The sequence below is a fragment of the Amblyomma maculatum genome, chromosome 8 (assembly GCF_055883805.1).
Source record: "Amblyomma maculatum isolate TAMU_Amacu chromosome 8, ASM5588380v1, whole genome shotgun sequence".
Lineage (NCBI taxonomy): Eukaryota > Metazoa > Arthropoda > Arachnida > Ixodida > Ixodidae > Amblyomma > Amblyomma maculatum.
The window spans coordinates 93974602-93995859 of record NC_139351.1 but is presented as its reverse complement, the minus strand read 5'-3'; the positions used below and the strand labels follow the sequence as shown (position 1 = coordinate 93995859).

Below are 21258 nucleotides of genomic sequence, written 5' to 3'. Positions count from 1 at the left end.
TTTTCGTCCGGTGTTCAGTCTCCAGAGAAAGAAAAGAAAGTTTGGTTTGGTTTGTGGGGTTTAAAGTCCCAAAGCGACTCAGGCTATGAGAGACGCCGTATAGTGGAGGACTCCGGAAATTGCGACCACCTAGGGTTCTTTAACGTGCACTGACATCGCACAGCACACGGGCGCCTTGCTTTTCGCCTCCATCGAAAAGAGGTCGCCGAGGCAAAGGAAATACCTAGCCTGGGAGACGTGGACAAAGGCTATAGTGTCCCTCCTTGCTGAGAACTGACACCTTTGGCTGGAGAGCCCTCGTTTAGGGGTATTTGCCGCTCTATTCGCGACTTGTGAGTACTCGCGATCCTGCCAGAGCTGCAGTGCACGCTTCATTCTTTTAAGCAATAATATGTAAGCGTTTTCAATCGATTTCACATATATATACTGAGAAATAATTCCCTGTCGAGACTACCGTCTCATAGTTTCGCTTTAACAATGAAACAGGGATACAGGAATGAACGAGCTGTGAGGGCCAGAATTTTGTACTCAGCGGCGAGCAGCCGTATTCTGCGATAACGGTACTGAGGCAAGGAGTTCGGCACAGTAGTCACCACTATAATGCCGAGTAATGGCCTTTTCTATACACATTGCCATGATAGTTGCTATCGCGAAAGGGCTAAGCAGGGATGCGTTGTTTTATAACGAGAATCGAATGTATGAACAAGGAATTATTGAAGAAGACATCCTTAATTGTGCTCACTTCTTTCCCTGTGCATTTCAACGACTCGTGCTTGTAACCTGAACAGTGATTACAATCACCGTATTAATAAAAGAAAGCCCAAAGAGAAAACATTTTCTCAAAGCATAGACTGTAGTTCCCGACGAATCAGACTCGAAGTGGCACGTGCACTAAGCCACTTAGTTTTCGAAAAGGCGAAAGGCTTCTACCGACCACATTTCTTTACGTTTCCTGTCGGTGAGAAGCGTTGAGTGTCTCACGCAAGTAAGTCAACCATCGGCACGCCGTTGCCGCCACCGGCCGTTCGTTGCGACGCACGCCGGCGCGGTGGAGAGAAGAGGTGGGAGTGTCGTGGTGGTGAACCCCCTCGCGAGTCAACCGGAAGTCGACGGAGCGTGTCGCTCTTCCGGTACGGTCCACGTACGCAACGCAACGACTCTCCTTCGCCCCTTTGAACCGGCTCGTGCCCCTCGCGTGTCTACGCGTCACTGAACGAGGCGCGTGCCACACGGGAGGGGGCCAGGGGGGTTATCGCCGCCCAGCAAGTGAAGGGGAGCCCACAGGGACAGGATGCCAACCTGTCGCTCCACTTCACCCGCGGTGGACGACAAGACAAACAGTCGCCACGCTGGGGTAGACGAGGTGCGTTGCGGTGTGAGGCCAAACAGCACCGCGGTGTGTTCCTTCCGATTTTATTTCTCACATATACATTGTAGGGGATCGGGCGCAGGTTATTTTTAACAAATTTGTCATGCGGGCAGTGCCTCAAAAAATGCAAGAACTGCAGCTCATGCTGTAAAGGTTTACCCGCCTGGACCAAGAGTTGAAGGGTTTTATAAGCGATAATGTACTGTTTATGGCATGTACGGTACATAGCACGATTGATATGACAGGAGTGATAACATGCTTTGACGACATGGTATTATTGCTATGTACATTTGGGTACAACGCAATATCATATCTGAAAGCTGCAAGGTAAAAGCAGCAAACAGCAGAGTAATGCCGACTGACCTGACTGAGGTCAATACTGAGGTCAAACATTTCGTAATTTCATAGTGGAATCGCACGTATACTAATGAGGTCGCATTTGCCGTAATGCGACAAACGGACGGCCACTTCTAACTATAAAACTTCGTGCCATTGATGTTGTGACTCTGATTGGGACAGTGTGCCCTCTACACCTGTATAAGAACAAAAATTGGGTCATGACCTCGTTTCTGTAAGTCATCTGGTAAGTCAATTCCGTACATTCAGTGTATATTTCACGAGTTTTCTTTTTTTATTTTTTTTTTCTGGGTGCCCTTTCAAGAATTATGGAAAGTGGCTGAAAACGAATTATACCCTCAGGCGTCTGCGTAAACGACAGAAAAATGTTTATGGTCCAAACCAAATTAAAAGGGTCTACTTCGTGCCCTGCAATCATTTGTATCACATCACCGATGACACTGAGAAATGTCCCTGATAACCATGTGAGCGGGACAAATTCGCGTTGCTATAGAAAGGTTTTCGTGTCACCCCATATGCAGGGTGACATTTAGACTTGGTGTCCTTTCAACGGGCGCGCTGCATAGAGCTAATGTGCAAGACAGCCGTAATGTGGCCACCGAATGACCTTCTTCAAAAGAGATGATACTATTCTGTAAACCCCTTTTGATGGAGCTGTCTATGCAAAGTCTGTTTAAAGCTGATGTCCGCGAATTTCAATCGGCTTATAACGATACCACAAAACAAACTTATGAGAAGATTACGCACAAAGAAACCTCATCGAGTCATTTTCTCTGAAGGACATCAGCTGCTGTTTCGCATTTACGTACGTTGGAAACATTAAGTATAATTAAGAGAATCTCTATGTCGAATTTCCGCCATACAGAATATTGATGAAAGCAAAGAGATTTGCTCCTTAAAGTCAGATCTTCACAAGTTTCTTCATATCAAAAGCTTATACATTGAACGGCTTGAGCCATGTATATGATCTGGTTACACCGAACAGCTGCTATTAGTTTTCACTGGCTTTGGGTCATATAATAATTGGTTTACAGGAAGTGAAAGGTGCAGTATCTGTCACACCTGTTTCTGTGGACACCTGAACCGCGCCGTACGTTAATGGAGGGAGGTTGGAGAGAAAATGGAAAGAAAGAGGAGCCGTAGTGGAAGGCTACGAAGTAATTTCGAACACCTAGGGATCTTTAACGTGCCCAACGGAGTTTCGGTAAACCGAGCAGCTAGCCTTGTGTGCCCAAAGATGGCGCCCATAAAATCACGGGCAAACTATTTATACGCAAGTACGAAATGTCAATAACCGAAACGGCAGGCGAAGACTGTGGATAATTGAATTACCTCGTTTTTCTGCCACCTCACTACGTTTGTGTTCTCGAAGCCTCACAGGTCCATAGCGCATGCATGTATATAAGTTCTCTCCGTCGCTCCGTCCTTTCAGGTTTGGTTGCCCACCACTACTAGGCTCATATAGCGTCCCTATTCCGCCATGCAGGGCACATCGGCAGCAACAAGAGTCAGAAATGCTGCCTGGATTTGACAAGCGGCTTGGCGACAGGAGCGCTGACGACACCGTGTAACGAGGCTGGAATCGAAAGATCGATCGACGCGTGCGTCCCTTGCGCGCGCAAGCAGCAGGCCGCGAGTGTCGCGCGGACAGTCTCGCCATGTTTGGCTTGGGCGGTACCCCGGACGGGCCGACTATATACTTCACTGAACGCCACGTGCGGCAGCAGCTCCATATGGGCCGTACACACAACTCCGATGGTGCGTGCATATTGTACGTTGCTTGCGTCGCGTGGCTTCGCATGGCGCGGGGACATCCAGGAGCAATAACACGCGCGCTGCAGGTTTATACCTCACGTTGCGCGCATAAAAATGGGACACTAAGCAACACTTCAAGCTATTTATTTCTCTATTTATACGCCGTGTCCTCGTATCTCTTCCTCTACCGCGAGTCATTTACTCTAATGAGTCTTTAGTGAGGCGACTTGAAGCACTCAGAAAAAGTATACTGCAGTTATGCACAGTCTTCTTCAAAAGTGAAGAGCCCAGGGGGTCTGCTTCTGAGCCACTTCGTGCGGCTTTTAATGCGTTACAAATATATTGATGTTAAGAAGATTTCAGTCGAACCCTCTGCAATGGGAGGACCTTGATTAATGCTAAATTAGCGCCACTACACGGCTCGGAGCCAGACCAACTGGGCTCTACACACTTCTGATAAGGGTTGTACATCTATTCGATATCTGTTTATGGTTTCCTGGAGGTTTTTCGACATGCTAATGAAACTGCGAATGTTTCAGCAAGAAACTCTGAACCCATAATTTGCGTATTTTACTTTGTGTGAACGTTTTTATACGCTGTGTATTGAAGTTACTTCTAACAAAAACTCTAATGGGTGGTAGTAACGGTCGACTTAAGATGAGTTAATATAAATGCTGCAAATTAACAAATTGAGCAAAAATTGATGTAATCTCCAATATTCAGAAGAAACCGATAATTCTTGAGTAAATGATGCGAAACTGCCGCTTGTCCCCGCCACACGTACGGTTGCTACAGATGCTGACGCACCTGTGAGTAACTCCTTTTTATCATGTTTCCCCCTTTGTGTACATCGCATACAGTGAACACCTCATTAGAAACTGTCGATAGACAACTGTGGTCATTACTCTTCAAACCACACACTGCATATTTTAGACGTATAGCATACGTCAGTTGAGTAATTTGTAGCGCAACAGAGGTTGCACACTTCAGATGGTATAAATTCTTCATTTCATACTCAGTAACAAACACTTGAAAAGTTCTGGAAAAGTTCATAACTTTCTCAAAGTTCAACTTAGCCCGACAACATGCTCTGTTTAAGAAGTCGCTTTCTTTCTTTCTTTTTTTCCCTGCAGGAACGAACTTCAGCCTATATATATTCATACATCGCAAATTTGCAAATAGAAATAAACCGAGATATATTTGAAGTATTCAGTATGAAGAGGACTGGTTACTCGAAGTCGCGCAACCAAACAGCGTCTAATGGCAAAATGAAAAAAAAAAAACTGATAGTCGGGGCTTCATCACAATCAGCAGTTAACCGCAAAGTTCTGTATCGCGCCATGAAGATTAGAAGACTGTGTCACGTTTAGCCGTTTTCTTACTGCAGCAGGAGCGCGATATTCAAGGCGAAAAATCTTTCCGGCTGCACTTGTCAGTTCAGGAGGAGTTACTTATTACGCCATTGAATCCTAATCAGGTGGTTGTATAGAACCCATGTCATTCCCACGCGGTCGCATGTTCATACATAAGTTTTCCCACGCGCTGTGTTAAAAAGAAGCTAAATTATACTAAACCTTCGCTTCCACTTAAGCGTTCACTGCACACGCCTCTCGTAAGTATTCTTAACCACGTCAAACTTGTTTTAACGTATCTTCTTTGCGAGCGCAACCGCAATTAATCAAGGCGTTAAGGAACTCGTTACATCGGTCGATAGGCTCGCCCAAACGAAGAAACAGGACAAAAAAAAAATGGTTGGTGCTAAGAGAAGTGCACAAGAACGAATATGCAAGTCTTGGTAAGAAACGTCAGGCTAAAGCACAAATATACATAGAAAAAGTGAGATAAAGAAGGAGAGAGGACGGGGAGGGGGGGATCCTTCAAGCCAAGCAGCCACGCACGCACTAACACAAGCTGCCCGTCTTTCAATCTTTTTCTTCTCGCTCTCTCGCTCTTTTCTTTACCACAACGAAGTTATCTCTTCTGCATATATAGTCTTCCAAGGTTCCCAGTTCCTCGTCCGGTGAAAGCAGACTTCTTTTCTTCATTCGGCCCGCGCAGGCACCCCTTCACCTCTAATTTATACCCGCGAAAAAGTGATCTCCACAAACCAAACTTCACGATTTATGGTTACCAGCTCCTACCCCGCACAACCCTCCCTCCTGACATCAGCAGCCTGCTTTATTTATCATGCATGCCATGGCACATGCACACGAATTCGTCCGCTCGAGGTGCTCTTGCGGTGAGCGTTATCGCTGCTCCCATGTTTTTTTCTCAGCGCACGCTACCCTCCTCCTGGCCTCCCACCTCTTCCTCTAGAGGGCCCATAATAACGAGATGCACTCACAAACACAACTCGCCCCCACGCTCGCGCTCACACAGGAGCGTCCGGTCAAGCAACGCACTGCAAGTGCTGCTACTCGAGTTCATACTCTGCGAGTGCACACATATATTTATACGTACATACATGGTCGCACCGGCAGCGGCAGCGTAGCGAAGAGGGCACTGTTTACAGGACCACCGCTGGCTCCCCCTTTCTGCCACCATCTTAACGTAACAAAAGTGAAAGTGGCAGCACTCTCTCGAACCTGTCAGCCGCACACCTGGGAGCTCTTTCTCTTCTCTTTAACCCCTTACCTCTTTCAGTCGCCCCTCTCTGTAAGTTGATATATATACAATTGAGGCCCTGGTGCCCCGTATCAGCGCATTTTCTCCGCCCCCTTCTCCACCTCCCGTGGAGTATACATCTCCTCTCCTCCCAGCATAGCTATACCGCCGGCATGCCTGGCAGTTTTGAAGACCTTCTCCTCTGCTCGGAAATTACAAGATTTTAAGCGTAACGAATAACGAAGAAGTGTTTTTCTATCTTTCTTCATTGCCACCACGTCGTATACGAGACGGGAGATTCCTATATTTGCGGCTGACACGTACGTGAAGAGAAAGTGGGCGTTATCTGGAAGTCCATACGAAGACGCGGCGATTCATCTGGAGGCGTACACGTGGTTGTGGAGAGAAAGGCGACTTATTTTGGAGCGCTCATTCGTTGTGTGAACGTGTTATGTATGCGCGTATACTTGCGACTAACAGTGTGGCAACGCCTCCTTTACCCTTTGACAGTTCGACCAACCTTCTCCCCTCTAGCCTTTTGCGTATTTGGGACCCATGACGATGCAAGGATTGCAGCTGGAAGTAAAACAAACAGATGCATGGAGTGAATAATTATTTCGTTCACGTCTCTGTCAATAAGCGGTGGTTCCGTAAAGAAGCATTCAAGCGTTGTCAGCGTATACGGAGTTTCCCCATGCATCATAGCAGTTGCGATATATTCAGCGGCGCTGCAGTCTTCTCGAACAAGGCCAAATAGACCAGAAACAAGCACTGTGTAACTCCTGATTCTCAGTTAATGGGCGGATTCGCCTATGATAACTGGACACGATGATATATGTTTTGCTAGAAATTCGAATTACAGATAGAATGCCTATATACAGGTTAGCATCAGTTAATTGTCTTCTTTAATGTTATAGCGTTAAGGACCCCGTGTCGCAGAAACGCCGGTGTCGGCGCTGCGGTTGTAACGCGAAAATCGGAAGAAAGCAAAGAAGCAATGAAAGTTTTGCTTAAAGCCGCGAGACGAACACGTTTCCTTCGCAGTGCGAGGCGAGCACGCAACCACTTCGCCACAAAACCGCATTACTCCTCTCCGAATAAAAATTGAATGTATGCATTGCATTATGGCTGTCATATAATGTTTAGGCGCGTCATCAGAAAGAAATTAATTACGCAAGTAATAATTTAGAGCCAGTTGTAAAGAACATTTACGCTTTGTTTACCTGCGTTGCTCACTGGAAAATTCCTTTGATCATACGGTGCTGCCGCAACAGATGGCGCAACCCGTCGCCCGATTGAAAGCTTTATACATCCATCGTCTTGAAAGCATTGGGCTTTAAATGCTATCGCGTTGAACTCTTAAAAGCGAAGCTTAAGCGCCCTCCATTTTTTTTTTTTTTTTGATGATAGTGCGTGAGATGCATTAAAGAAGAAAGCAGTGTGAATGCACATTACGAATTTCCTGTCTTGAGGATTTGACTGCAAATCCTCCTGCAGCGGGCTTTCGAGGAAGCATATAGAACAAAGCACTTTTGGCACTATTCAGGTTCAACAAATTCGGAGGGTTTAACTACTGAGCTATATGAGGGAGCTTATTTTTAGAGCTACAAACGTTTTTGCTTCGCGTGACAAACAATTGGATCTGCAGCACCTGGTTCTTCCTATACGCCCAAATCCAGTCTTCGTTTGCATTGTGTATACCGTAGCAGCCATTATGCGTCATGATAAGAGAAATTGACGCTGAATTCGGTGCAAGTGGGGCAGTGTTGCCACTATACACCATGATTCTTCTATAGAATTGCTGCAATTGGGCATTTAACTCCATCATGGACGGAGTCCTGAGTCTGGAACGTGTCCTTCAACAATGATTTGAAGTTCGGGCTGCGCGAGACAGAAGGCATACTTATATTTGCCTCATGGGCTCGGGTTTGATTCAACACCTTTGAAAAACCTTTGACATGTGAGTGCTCAAGTGCTAATATGCTTGAATTCCGTTTGACCTCTTTCACCTTTATCTGGAGCAAGCATGCCAAGTTAACTATATTAGGCAAACATATTCTGTTATCATTATTTCTCTCTTTCTCTTCTAATTGATTCAACGTACGATATATTGCCCTCGGGAATATTTTGAAAATTTATCAACGTAACCACAATATATATAATGTCCAGAAAGAGAAAAATGCTTGTGTCGGAAGAGCCGTGGGACATTTAAGGGCTGTGCACGTGGTATAGTTAATGACCAGAACAATGTCCCCTTAAACTAACACTCCCAAAAAGCGAGCTTCTTACCCACGTACAACCAGGCGCAGGAGAACTGTATATAATAAAAACAACAGGCAGCTTCTCGGGTGCTATAGGTACTTGCGAGGCTCATCCTGTACCCGCAAAAGATTCAGAACCCCGCAGGACCGGTTCACTTCTGTCGGAGTCTCCCAACTCATTTCCTTCTTGCTTATATGTTTGTTCTTTTTTATTTATCTTCTCATCGATTACGACAGGCCGATGTTCGTCGACATGCACACCGATGACTCCGCCGCGACCTTCAGTGTATACGTGCAGAGAGGCTGTTGAATGGGGATATAAAATAGATTACGGAACAGGTTCGCTTTTTCGCCGACGAATGTGCCAGGGTTGTCGCGTTCCTCGTTGAGATTCGAACGCCGCGGTTCTGGTCGTATAACACGCATTACGGCTTGCCCCGCAATCAGGTCTGCTCACGCAACTACTGAAAGCGCGCACTTTCTATAGTCGATCCTTTCTCCCATCTTTCGCTGACAGTTGTCGCGCCCGATTTACATCTCTAAAACGTTGTAAACGTCTAGTGGTTTTAGGTTTCAGCAGGGCGGAATAGCTAGTGCCGATGTACTAACGAACTTCAGTGGAACATAACGATGTAAAGAGTCCATGGAGAGAAAGAAACAAGAAAGAATCCAAGGAAAGATGATGTCAGAGGTTAGAGCATCAATACAACCCGGTTCTTTTCTTTCAGCCCTTATCCGTTAGTATATTCCCGTCGAGTGTATAGGAAAGACAGCGCCGCTGAAACTATAGTTATAGTTACATAAACTGTACTATATATAATGGAAGAGCATATATTACTGTAAATGATATGAAAAACAAAACTGCTCATGATAGCACATGTGAGGGATTTCTTTCATGTGCAGATTCCGCGCTCTGGTGACGAAGACCGTGCTGAGTGGATTCGTACTCAGTGCAACAATGAATCTCGCATATGAAATGATTGTGCGAACTCCGTATCCTATTATGAATTTCGCAAATTTTGTTTGGTTTGTTTGGTTTGTGATTTTAACGTCCCAAAGCGACTCAGGCTATGAGAGACGCCGTAGTGGAGGACTCCGGAAATTTCGACCACCTGGGGTTCTTTAACGTGCACTGACATCGCACAGCACACGGGCGCCTTGCTTTTCGCCTCCATCGAAAAGCGGCCGCCGAGGCCGGGATTCGATCCCGCATCCTTGGGAACAGTAGTCGAGCGCCGTAACCACTGCGCCACCCCGTTGCAGTAAGAGACAGTGACAACTATTAATCAGTGATGAGCATGGGCTATAGGATTTCATTTAGATCCGATTGTATACGTATATATACACATGCATGTAGAATGAGAGTTTTCTTCTATATTTCGATAGCTACAGCCGGTTACGGGCGCGGGGACGATAATACGTAATCCATATGCAAAACTTGGAAGCACGTCGTCACCTTCAAGGCGAAGTTGCCCCATTTGAGGCTATTGCCATTATGCCCTATTCAGCAGTTCTGACGCGGTATCGTATATAAGAAGCTCTGTAAGGAACGATCAGAAAAACCGAGGCTGTGTACGATGCTATTTGTGAATATATGTGTTGGTCGCCTTGCTATATCGGGTCATATATATCTCCTAGGGCAGTCCTCTACAGTAACATCCAAATGCTTCACTGAAAATCCAGGATGTCTGTTTGCGTGCCCGCTAGTCCAGCGATGTTTATAACGCCATACCTTAATTTGCGGTGCCGGTATACGATAACAGCACGTCATTCGAAGGCTAAAGTACGTTAGCTCGAAGGCTAAATGCGTAACCACGGCTGATTAACATTTATTCAGCAATTATATATACGTTAATATATATATACAGCAAAATAGAAGAAAAACAAAATCGAGATTTGTGGAAAGTTGCTGAGGATTAATATACCAAATGAATTTGTTGTATAGTGCATGAAAAAGGGAGCAGGGAACGAAAACACAGGTGTCAGTTCTTTCCAAAACTACTTTATGTTCTTCTTTATTCGGTTATGCGGTCTATATTGTACTATGAGACGTGCGTGGTTATTCAAAACGACGACCATGAACCACGTTGGAACACTATTTGGGATGAAACAGTTACATGCATCTTGGTGTCTTCTCATGATTCTAAGACATTCTGAGACAAAATAGCCCCCCCCCCCCCCCCCCAGATCTGCTCGAGCCAACGAGGGGGCTTGAATTGATCGAATTGTGTCTCAATAAACTAAAAACGTGTCGTAAAGCCACACTAACCAGTGTACCAAAACATAAATTGCATCTTTATTAGCAGAGTTAGCAGGTTTCAAGCAACCTGCACACTGAGTATTTTTTCCACCGGTCATAAATAAATGGCAAAAATGCTATTTTAGTTGAATTGTAATATTATTTCACTGAATAAAATAATATTACTGGCAGAATTTGGAGTGTTGAGCGGACGACACCAAAACGCAACCGTATAGATATACAGAAAAGACATTTAGGTGCCGTGCACTTGACTATATATGACAGCCGTGACTTGAAACTCATCTTATTGCTTTGGTACAGCGTTATTATATCTACTCTGTCATTCGCATACTTCAGAAATCAGCCCTTGATGTCTTTTTGTGTTTATTTCAGCCGAAATATACACACACAACTGCTTCAGCTTCAGTGCCATCGTCGTTCAACCCAGCGTACGAAACATTCTCATCGTCTTCCAACATATCGGTTACACACCGATACAGCCTCCCTCCACCCCCCCCCCCCCTTCCGCGGACAAGCACGAACCCGATACTTGCTAAACCGATGGGCAGGAATAATAGGTCCCGTAACAATATGAAAGTCGACGTATTTACAGTGTATATACAACAGCCTCAAGTGGCATAGCAGCAAGCAGCAGCACGGAACCAGCCCCATATCGTCATCACCTTGTCCCTTCCGCGAGGCAAGAGAAGGAAACGCTTCGTCTTCCTCATCACGTAACAATATATACAGACTGAAGCTTGTACGCGTCGATCGATATTGACAACAGTAGGAAAAGTACTTCGTCAATGCAATGGTATACAGGTCTGCAGACGGAGTCAACGGAGCTGCACGGTACACAGGGAGTATACGTCCATACTTTCTCTAATTTCGACTCCCAATCGACCTACTGGATCACCCTCTGAAGCATGGTTTTCTGTTCGCGAAGCAAAAAAAGTGCCTGTAATCGCTGATCCGAATCTACTCGATAATATTCGCGTGCCTCTGAAAATATCTCTAGGGTATGTTCCGACCTCTCTTCAAATTTAATTCTTAACGGCGAGGAGACAAAATAATTAAAGGGTAGAGAACCTTAGCATTGCGCGTTTTTCTGCTTCCTTATGCAGCGCCTTTCGCGAGGAGTCAATTAACCACCGTGGAGCCAACTGCCGCATGCGACATGAACTTTCCAAGTTGCTTCAGCACACGTCGCGACGCATGCGCATTTGGAGATAAACGCGCTTCTAGGTCACTGAAGGACATTTCGAATCAGGTCGTTCAGCAAGAAGAGCTGCTGACGGAAGGCGGAGTCGAGAGCGGAAAACGAAAGAATGCAGTAGCAAACGCTGTTGCGCTGACAAATGTGTCACGCTTTGGACACACAACCTGAGACACACAACAAAAGTTAGCACTGGCCTGTGGCCGATTCCTCTCAAGCATGGTGTCGTATTCGCTAGCATTGCTCCCTGCTGATTTGTTGAAGTATCCATTGAGGCGACATACATACATCTCTCTGGAGTGAACTTTAGTGAGGGATGACGGCGTATTCAAGCGGTATGAGCTGGGAATAGCCTGAAATATACAGATCTAAACTTATAGTTTATTTATACCGATGGCCTGCAGCTATAAAGCTGCCGTTTAACGCGATAGCGGTCAACAGAAAATTCGGATTTGGCGTCGGTTGTGAGCGAAAATTTACGAGCATGGCATGTGGTATCTATATGTCATGGTAGCTGGCACTGACCCGGCATTAACTGGACGTAGGGTTGCCTGACGTTATAGGTTTGGCGAGAGCATCCAACTCGCGCCTCTTTTTTACTATAGGGAGCGCGAAATCAGAATTGGCCTGCGAGGACCCTTTGCATTCACGTTACCCTTATAGGCCACTAAGTCGTGTTCATACGGATTGGTTGAAGTGGGGCTTTATATGTAGGCTGGTAGCATATACAGCTCTCGCGTATACACAATAAACCCTTAAAGGAGAAGCTTAAGTATACCCCATAAGTTTGTTGCGGTATAGCGGTGAGCATAGATGATGGTTCAATACTTTTTTTTGTTAAACACATGAACATTCAGCCCCTTCAAAAAATATTTACATTTACCTCTCGGTTTGTGATATTCATTTCTCTAAACATGTTATCAGAAAGCGCTTTGACTGCTGCTATGTTGTCGCAATCTTTTTCACTTGTCATTAATTCAATACGGTCTTGTTCCTTGCAAGCGTCTTTAATTTTTCGGCTGGTCACAACCCTGTTCGAAGTGCATGACTAACCGAATCTGTATCTTGTTGATATAACGGTGTAGTACAAAGACTTATGCGTAAAAACACTGAAACGAAATATCCTCCCATTTGCTTTTCATGATCCGAATTTTCTCCAAGAGTTTCGATTTCGGATTCTTCGGGCTGTATATGACGTCATGAAAATAGTGCACGTATATAGTATTCCTGAGGGAGCATATGAAGGCAACACTAAGCGCACGAAGAACGCCAAAACCTACGTGTCTCACATAACAGTGACGTATTCGCTGCCTTCCGCGAGAATACATGGCAGTTTTCGTGAACTTTCTGTGACGTCACAACATCGTGGAAACAAACTTTCGTGGGAGAACCTTGCTTTGTTTGGCCTAAATTATTTAGAGAACGCTTGACTACCTTCGCGTTTACCTCAAAATTAAGAACAAAAATGGTAAACGTTATGTCCCTGTTGATTTAAATCACTTGGTTCTTCCAAAGCCAGCCATTACCTTGTCTAGGCGCGCTCGAAACAAGCAGTTCTCTCATTCACAGCGGCGAAAGAAGGGCTGCCTCCGGAACAACAACATAAATGACAGGCAACCCTCCCTCTAAATCCACACCACCTTATCCCATAAACCACTACACACTGTCCAACACGTTAGTAAAACGATAACGCCCAATGCCGCAACGCGTATTATATCGATGTTCGCTGAAACAGGAGCGCGCAATCTCGCAGCTGTATAGCGATCAGCGGCCATGGCTCCTCAAATCCTGCTCCCGTTCGAACGCAGTTGGAAGTATAATACGCTCAACACAAACCGCAAGTACTGCTCACATGCCGCGACAGCGATCGAAATCAGACCCCTATATTGCGATTTCCTCTTTCTTTTCTCTTCACATGTCCTCGGAGATGCACGCGCTCGGCGCAGCGTGGGATTAATCGGCCGATTTATCTGTCGTTCGGCGACAGCACCGGGCGGCGGTAACGCACCACCTCGCCCTTCGTCCGCTTCGAGTCCGGTTGCCCAACCCACGCACCGCGTGTGCTGGTCGCGCCGAGTGTCTTGGCTGCTTCCATTCTTCCTCTCTCTCTCACTTTATCGGACAAGAAGACGCACTAGCACGCGTACACTTGCGAGGATGGTCACGATTGCCACTGGCGCTGCTATAGAATGGCATATATATGCCTTGTGTAGATATACAGAGGGCATATAATTCAATTCAGTACTCTAGGACTGGAACAAATTGGAAAGCCAGGCATTGCTCCATTCACGAGTTAGTCTCCAAGAACATATTGGAATGAAATATTCGCATGACCAGGGAGCCAAATCCCCTACCCTTATCTGTACTGAATAAATGAACCTCTCGCTACGACGTATAAGCAGTATGCGGCCCGAAGTGGGCGTATACATTGAAAACTATTTCATATCTGGACAATCATTTAGTACCATATCATTGTCGTGATATCAGTCACACCTGTCAGGTACATTCTCATTATGGAAGCAAAGTCCTAGAAACGTGCAACGCAGGTATCAGTGAAATAACCGACCTTACACACCTCAGAGCTAGCACCATAGTCAAATGAGCCATGGTCTATCCCTTACAAAAATATGTATTAACGCATTATTAATGGTCTATAGAAAGCATGATCATAGAAAACTATTAACTGTCAATTGAATGTATTTAGAACCCCTATCATCTCCCTATGATCAGCATTCCGACAATTGACCACCGTTGACTCAAAAGACTTATGATCATATAAAGTCTTTATAATTCATATGATTGCCTTATTATTGATCCTGTCAAACAAATATAGATATGTACGTATGCAGTCGTGAGCATGGTTGTTTGTGCTAGGAGCAGATTGAAGCGGAATTAGAACTCATCTAAATGCGCGGTATGTTATGTTTGCGTCCGCGCAGCTTCCATATGTCTGTCAATCAGGTTACAGCTAACGCGTGTTCTTTGGAAAATTTCCGTGTATGTTGCGAAATTTCGTTTTCTTTGAGCCGCAAGGTGCCATTCGAACGTTGTGGAAAATCATTGTCACGACTTTGAAGGATATCAGCAAGATGAGCAAATTCAAGTGGTCATATTAGCTATACGACCACTTGAAACCAAGGATTGAAAAGGAACAAAGAAAAAGGAACTTACTGGGCATCTATTCCGTTTACCGATATCCGCTAATAATTGGCGCATGATTATTTTGAAAATTATTGTTTGATGCATATTCCATCCAAAATCAATATTCACCCCATCAAGCTAGTACGTGTCAGCGAGACATGTGTCAAAGAAGGCGTGGCGGTTATCGTTGCGCCCACTGACAACACAAATTAGCCTATAAAGAAGTAGAAGCTAAGGTAACACTCCTTTGTAGAAACAATGAACACATATACAACTATAATTTCGAAGTATATTTCAATAATTATATGGCACACTTTTTGTTGGCAACAGATGCAAGTTCCCTTTTTAAAACATGCAAAGATCATGCAGCCATATATGAAGAATTTAAACCAGGTTTTATTCTTACCTGATATGCACTCATAAAACATTTGTTCTATGTTTAAAATACTCCTCTTATAACTTAATGAAGTTAGCAGGATTTGAGGGGGGGATATTCCTCTCTTTGACAGCATGCATCAAGCATCATGTCCATTTAAAGATCTAGATTTACCCCTTTGCGTGGGCAGCATATAGCCCAACTCCGTAGGAAGTGCGCTAGAACATTTTACTTCCTTTTTGCTCCCTTATATAGGGTGATTTATGCTCATATAGAGCTTGCCTAGAGGTACAAAAATCGTCTTTTATAACACAAATTATCTCAGCGAAGCAAAGCTATCATAAACTACAGAAATTGACAACAAAAGAAATGCATGCATGATATCGGCCATTTTCGAACGCAAACTGCAATAGGCGAAGTTAAGTGCGACTATACGCGCGTACGCGCGTGTGTGGTCACATCTATGATTCTTGGTTATATTAGCCCTTCAAATTAATGCATTCAACTCGGCGCTCTAATCACAGATTCCTGTGTATTGGACCGAATTTGAACGAGCGACGGGACCGAAAAAAAAATTATTGTTAAATCAAACTGCTTCCGCAATAAATGATTATTTTGCTACCAGGAACATTTAAACTGATGACCGGAATAAGTTATAAAACACCTTTTTGCTTAAAGAAACCTTTTAATGTGGCTTTTCTGTGGCATTGAAGGCCGGCTATATCAAAGTTTGGGCCGGGGAATATACATATAACGTTTGCGAAGACCTCTATTAAGACAATTTTATTCTCATCGGCACGCGTGATCAAATGTATAGACTTATTGCGTGCTCCATATATGCACATTTCGTTTCCTGCCACACAGAAACATGAGATACTTTGCGCATGCTGTACCGAATTCAGCCGAAATCGCTGTGACAATATCTTGAAAATCTGCATAAACTTAGCAAAGGCACATTACAGGGGAGGAATACATCTGATATGCAATAAAATATTCTGCACAAGTCCGACCATAGGTGTACATTCGAGGTAATTCGCTGCCAGTGACACAACGTGATGACTTCCACTATTCTCCTTCCCCTTCAACTGACGTTAAATCAGTTTTACAATTCTCGCGTTCGTATATATGGCCCACGCATACATAATCATGAGGTCACTCAGCAGCATTGTAGAACTAAATAATTGCGGATCGGAGCCCCTTTTTAAAGAAACTATATATATATATATATATATATATATATATATATATATATATATATATATATATATATATATATATATATATATATATATATATATATATATATACATATATATATATATATATATATATATATATATATATATATATATATATATATATATATATATATATATATATATATATATATATATATATATGACATTATAGTATATAGTAGTAGTGCTTCAAGAGCCCCGTTACAAGGCTTAACTCCTCTCTCTCTCTCTCTCTCTCTCTCTATATATATATATATATATGACATTATAGTATATAGTAGTAGTGCGTCAAGAGCCCCGTTACAAGGCTTAACTCCTTGTGCTGTCCCGGCCTAACTTTCACACGAATTCTATTCAATGCGTTCCTTGCACGTTCACCCAGAAACTCTGCTATGTACCTCTGCACTACACAAGTTTTTTGTGGCTCTTTTTTTGTTTTTTGTATCTCCTATCCTTCGCATGTAACTCCGTGAATGGCAGGAACATGTGGTATGTATACTTCAAGATATAATGTCAAAGAAAATCACTAGAGCAGCCGATAATATGTTACACTCTAGGAAAGGTGTCTATCCTGCTTCGATAAAGTGATAAGCGTATATATATATATATATATATATATATATATACATACACATTAAATGATAGTTATAAAGAGCTCTGCTCTCTGTGAAACCCTGCCGGCTGGATATGAAACAGTCTCCATATTCAGCATGCCCCCCCCCCCCCCTCTAAATACGCAAGGACTTCAGCTGAGACGAGGAATCTCTTCAGGCAAATCGCCAAATGCATCAGTTACACAGTGACGTGAGGGCAACGAAATCCCTGGTAACTCTAACTACAAACTGGGCAAAACATCGTGCTCTGGTTGCTCAGTTTTCAAAACTTCAGTGCCAACAGCCAACAATTTCTGCGCCGAGTGCTCGATCGTTGCTCATATATGCATTCAGAACGTATTATGAAGACCGAGGCCTTCATTGCACACGTGTGACGTGCAGTGATCGTATAATCAAAACCAAGTTCGGGTATACTTCCATGCAGGAAAGCTGCATTTCGTGGTCCCTGAACATGCCGACGAACAAAAAGAGGAAATTTAAAGGCAAACAACACCGGCTACAACAGAGAACTGCAACCACAGTCAATGTGCGTGTTTGCAACAGCGCATCGTTCAAGCGCCGTGTGCCATTGAGCCAAAGTCATATGCTCGGCCCTATGTGTTCCTTCTTATAGAAAAAAAATTAAACGGACATATATGCGAAGGTTATATTATAATGTGCTATAAAATTTTAGCGGTTATGCGCACAGTGGATGCCAATTCGCACACCTTTACATAAGCAGCATAGAAGTTTCGCTTAGACGTGCAAGTCAGTGCAGTCAAAGTGCTACAGTGATGTCGAAGTCTCTTAAAAGATGTGCTGCCCTTTGTGACAGGGCAGTATGTTTTATTAAACGAATTCCACATCGTCAGTTGCGGTTACGATGGCTGATTAACTGCGAGACGTTTTTCGGCCCTGTAGTGGACGTGTTGAAGTTAATGATGATGACACGTGACACGAGCAGTTGCACATTATCTGCAATCATACTTAGCTATATAAACAAGTACGTATCGGTAAGAAGTTCCCAGTGCAAATGGTCTTCTGCTAAGCAGTATAGATCTGCACTCAAGATGCCAGTAAAGCTATTGAGGCTACCATATATATATATATATATATATATATGTTAATGATATCTTGCTACCCTGTAAAACATCTTGAGCTTCAGAGGTGTAGAATATTGCCCAAAAGCAGACCTAAAGGCCTGGTCATATTTGATCAAGCCCTGTACCGTTTCAACAAAATTTGCCCCCTCCCCCCCTGCTCATCGGCCAGCATACATATTTGCGGTCATCAGTACGACTGCTTATCTTTATGTTACGACAATCTGCGTCCTCCGTTGAACCGAGACTGAGGAGGTTTTGTAATTGCAGTAAGAGTATGCTGTAATTCCGAAACTAAGAGGCAAGTATGTAGGCATGTCGCTGCAGCATGCCGTCTAACATGATCTGTCCATGGGCTCAACCGCATTGTATACCAGCAATTAAATCGGCCAATTATACAGACTTCAACATACGCATTTTTCTCAAGACTGCTGTTATGACCGTTCTGACAACCAGCCCCAAGCGAGGAACAGGTTGTCATACAGTATCTGCCGCCGTCCACGATATTGTCCTTGGACAAGGAGCAGGTTGACTGGAGAACAATGGCTATTCATTACCAACAATACATTCAGCTGTGCCAAGCAAGGCCCTTGTGCTGGCTGGTATCGTTGAGGGCATAACGAGAACTTCAGTACAGGTATGTAGACTGCCTGCTTGATGCGTTGTTCTTTTATCTTTCCGGCGTCGGCCTTCAGTCTGCCTTATTGTTACATGAAAGAATCAGAAGTCATTAACGCAATAACATCAGCGCCCTAGCACTGTTTAGTGTCTTACACTAAAGCTTACTGATGCAAACCAATACTGAAAACCATGCTCATAGATATTAACTGCATCCGTTGTGTCTGTGCCAGTGCCTGCTATAAAAGAAGCTCTACGAACGCCGTGATATGCATCATCGCCCTGCCTACATAACAGCAAGCAACATGTGTGGCAGGAGCAGCCAACAGTTCATTCCCTTCAACCTCCACGCGTACATAATCTGCATGAACACTCCTCTCCTAACAATCTTCAGTAGACACCTCAGAGTGCTCAAAGAGCCAACAAGCGGCACGGGCACTCACTATTTGGCTTCATCGCGGCGAAAGCCAAAATGCGGCACGGGCACTTGCCTCACTGTTCGGATTCATCGTGGCCAGCGGCCTCCAAGGAATTGGGTGCACGAATGCATCGAATATCGCACGCTACTCACGTCCTGGAAGTCAGCCATGTCGGCGCCCAAGCTGGCCTGCGGCGCCGGCAACAAGAGAGCAGCGCTCGTCATGGACCTCCCTAGGGCACGGTCCGAACCCGTCTCCGGCGAGCTGAACGACACCTGGCCGCCATCTTGTCGCACCACGATGCCGGCCTTTGAGCTATCGCGCTCTCCTCACGTGCCCAGAAAACGCCGTCTTGCGTCGTCGCACAAGCAGCAGAGCTTCAACGCGATCGCTGCACCGCCAACGGAACGCCCGGAACGACACTGGCGCCGCAACCGAACACAGCGCCGCCGCGCGAACACTCTCCTCCGCCGCGGATCTCGTCCCAGTCGCTCCTCCTCTGTTCCTGCTCCAGCTCCACGCCACGCCCCACAGGCATTTAGTCTGACCAATCGCTGAAAGCAAGCGGAGATTGAAGCTCCGCCTCTAGAAGTCGTAGAGGAGCGGCTGGGCAAGATTACTCCCCCTTTTGGAGCGTCGCCCAACGGTTTAACCCCCAACACTAGGGTGTTTTTCTCTTTACAGGCACTTTTTCTTGCAGCGCGCTGGAAAGGAGGCGGCACGGGAGCATCGTAAGCGCGCGCGTGCGCCTGCCACACGCACTCTCTTGACGCTGAGCGCGGCCGTCGCTGACTCGCATCGTCATCGAGGGCCGGAGAGTGGCCGATTAAGATGGGGAAAATTGAATAGAGGAAGAGAAGTTGTGGCCGGGGAAAAGGCGGAGAAGTGAAGGGGCTGCCAGCGGTGCAACTTGGTGGAGGGAAGCAGGGGTTGGGGAAAGGGGCTCGGTTATAGGGGAGAAGAAAAAATGATTTTCAAAGCAGCAGTGGCAGCAGCGAGATGCGGCGGACCGCCTCTTGTGCGTGGGAGCAGTTTGTCAACAATGGTAAGATTTCAGACATTCTCCCCACCCCCCTCACTGCTTGCCCCGCTCCGCAACCACTGTCCCCCTTCTTCTTTCTAGCGGCAGCAGTGGCAGCAGCCCAGCAACGACAACGACGTTTGCGCTGCAGGCTGTGGTTAAGGGCCATTAAAGAGCGCTCTTCCAGCGTGGAGCGCGGGGACGCATCGTCGCGGGGGTCACCCCTGGGGTCACCTCGAGCCGCTGCGCTGACAGTTTTCATCTTCGGGCGCACCATCCATCCCCCCCTTCCCTCCTCCTTCACCCTTCGGCGGCGGCGGCTACGGTGGGCGTGTGTGAGCGCAAAGGTGGAGAGAAGACGTCGCGTACTGTGAGGCGCGCCGCATGTGATGCGGCGCGTTTTGCTCGCGTGGCGTGAGCCTCGATGTCTACGACAACTACGGCGGCCTCCTGTCTGTCTCGCCCGCACAACGACCGGAGGTTCGTGCGCTTGTGCCCGAGTGTGTGCGTTCGTTTGTGCCTGCCGCTGCTACAGTTGTTGACTCCCTTGTTTTATTCCTTTTTTTTTTTTTTTTTGCCAACGACTCTTGGTTTCTTGATGTATTTTTGTGTTGAGCGCTTTTCCGAACGGCGAGTGCGTGCGACTTCGCCACTGAAGGACTTCGTGTGCGTCGTTTCTCTTGTGCTTTGCCGAGGAATCTGGGACATGCGAACGCAGTCACGGCTGAAGCGAGCCCCGAGAATGTGTGCATGAACTGTGTACGTGAGGCGCGTGTGTGAGTATATGCCCGGAATGCCGCAGTATGGCCCAATTCCAAGGCTCTTTTCATAAACTCGTGTTTTGATCTATCCTTTAAGTTCCTCCTTCGGTAATCTGATTTCTAGTTACTATAACGAGGCCTTCGCAGATAACCTTCGTTTCAAAAGTATAATACGAAGGGCTTCTTCCCT

General features: G+C 45.4%; 1 protein-coding gene across 1 annotated transcript in view; it reads right to left on the bottom strand.

The window, feature by feature from the left end:
• The window catches only part of LOC146181842 (uncharacterized), a 59804-nt gene extending 40348 nt beyond the window's left edge, over nt 1-19456 (bottom strand). Inside the window, exon 1 of the mRNA XM_084577729.1 lies at nt 19439-19456. Coding sequence (XP_084433855.1) covers nt 19439-19456 — 18 coding nt within the window. The remainder of the gene's footprint in view (nt 1-19438) is intronic.
• Between the last annotated feature and the right edge of the window lie 1802 nt (nt 19457-21258).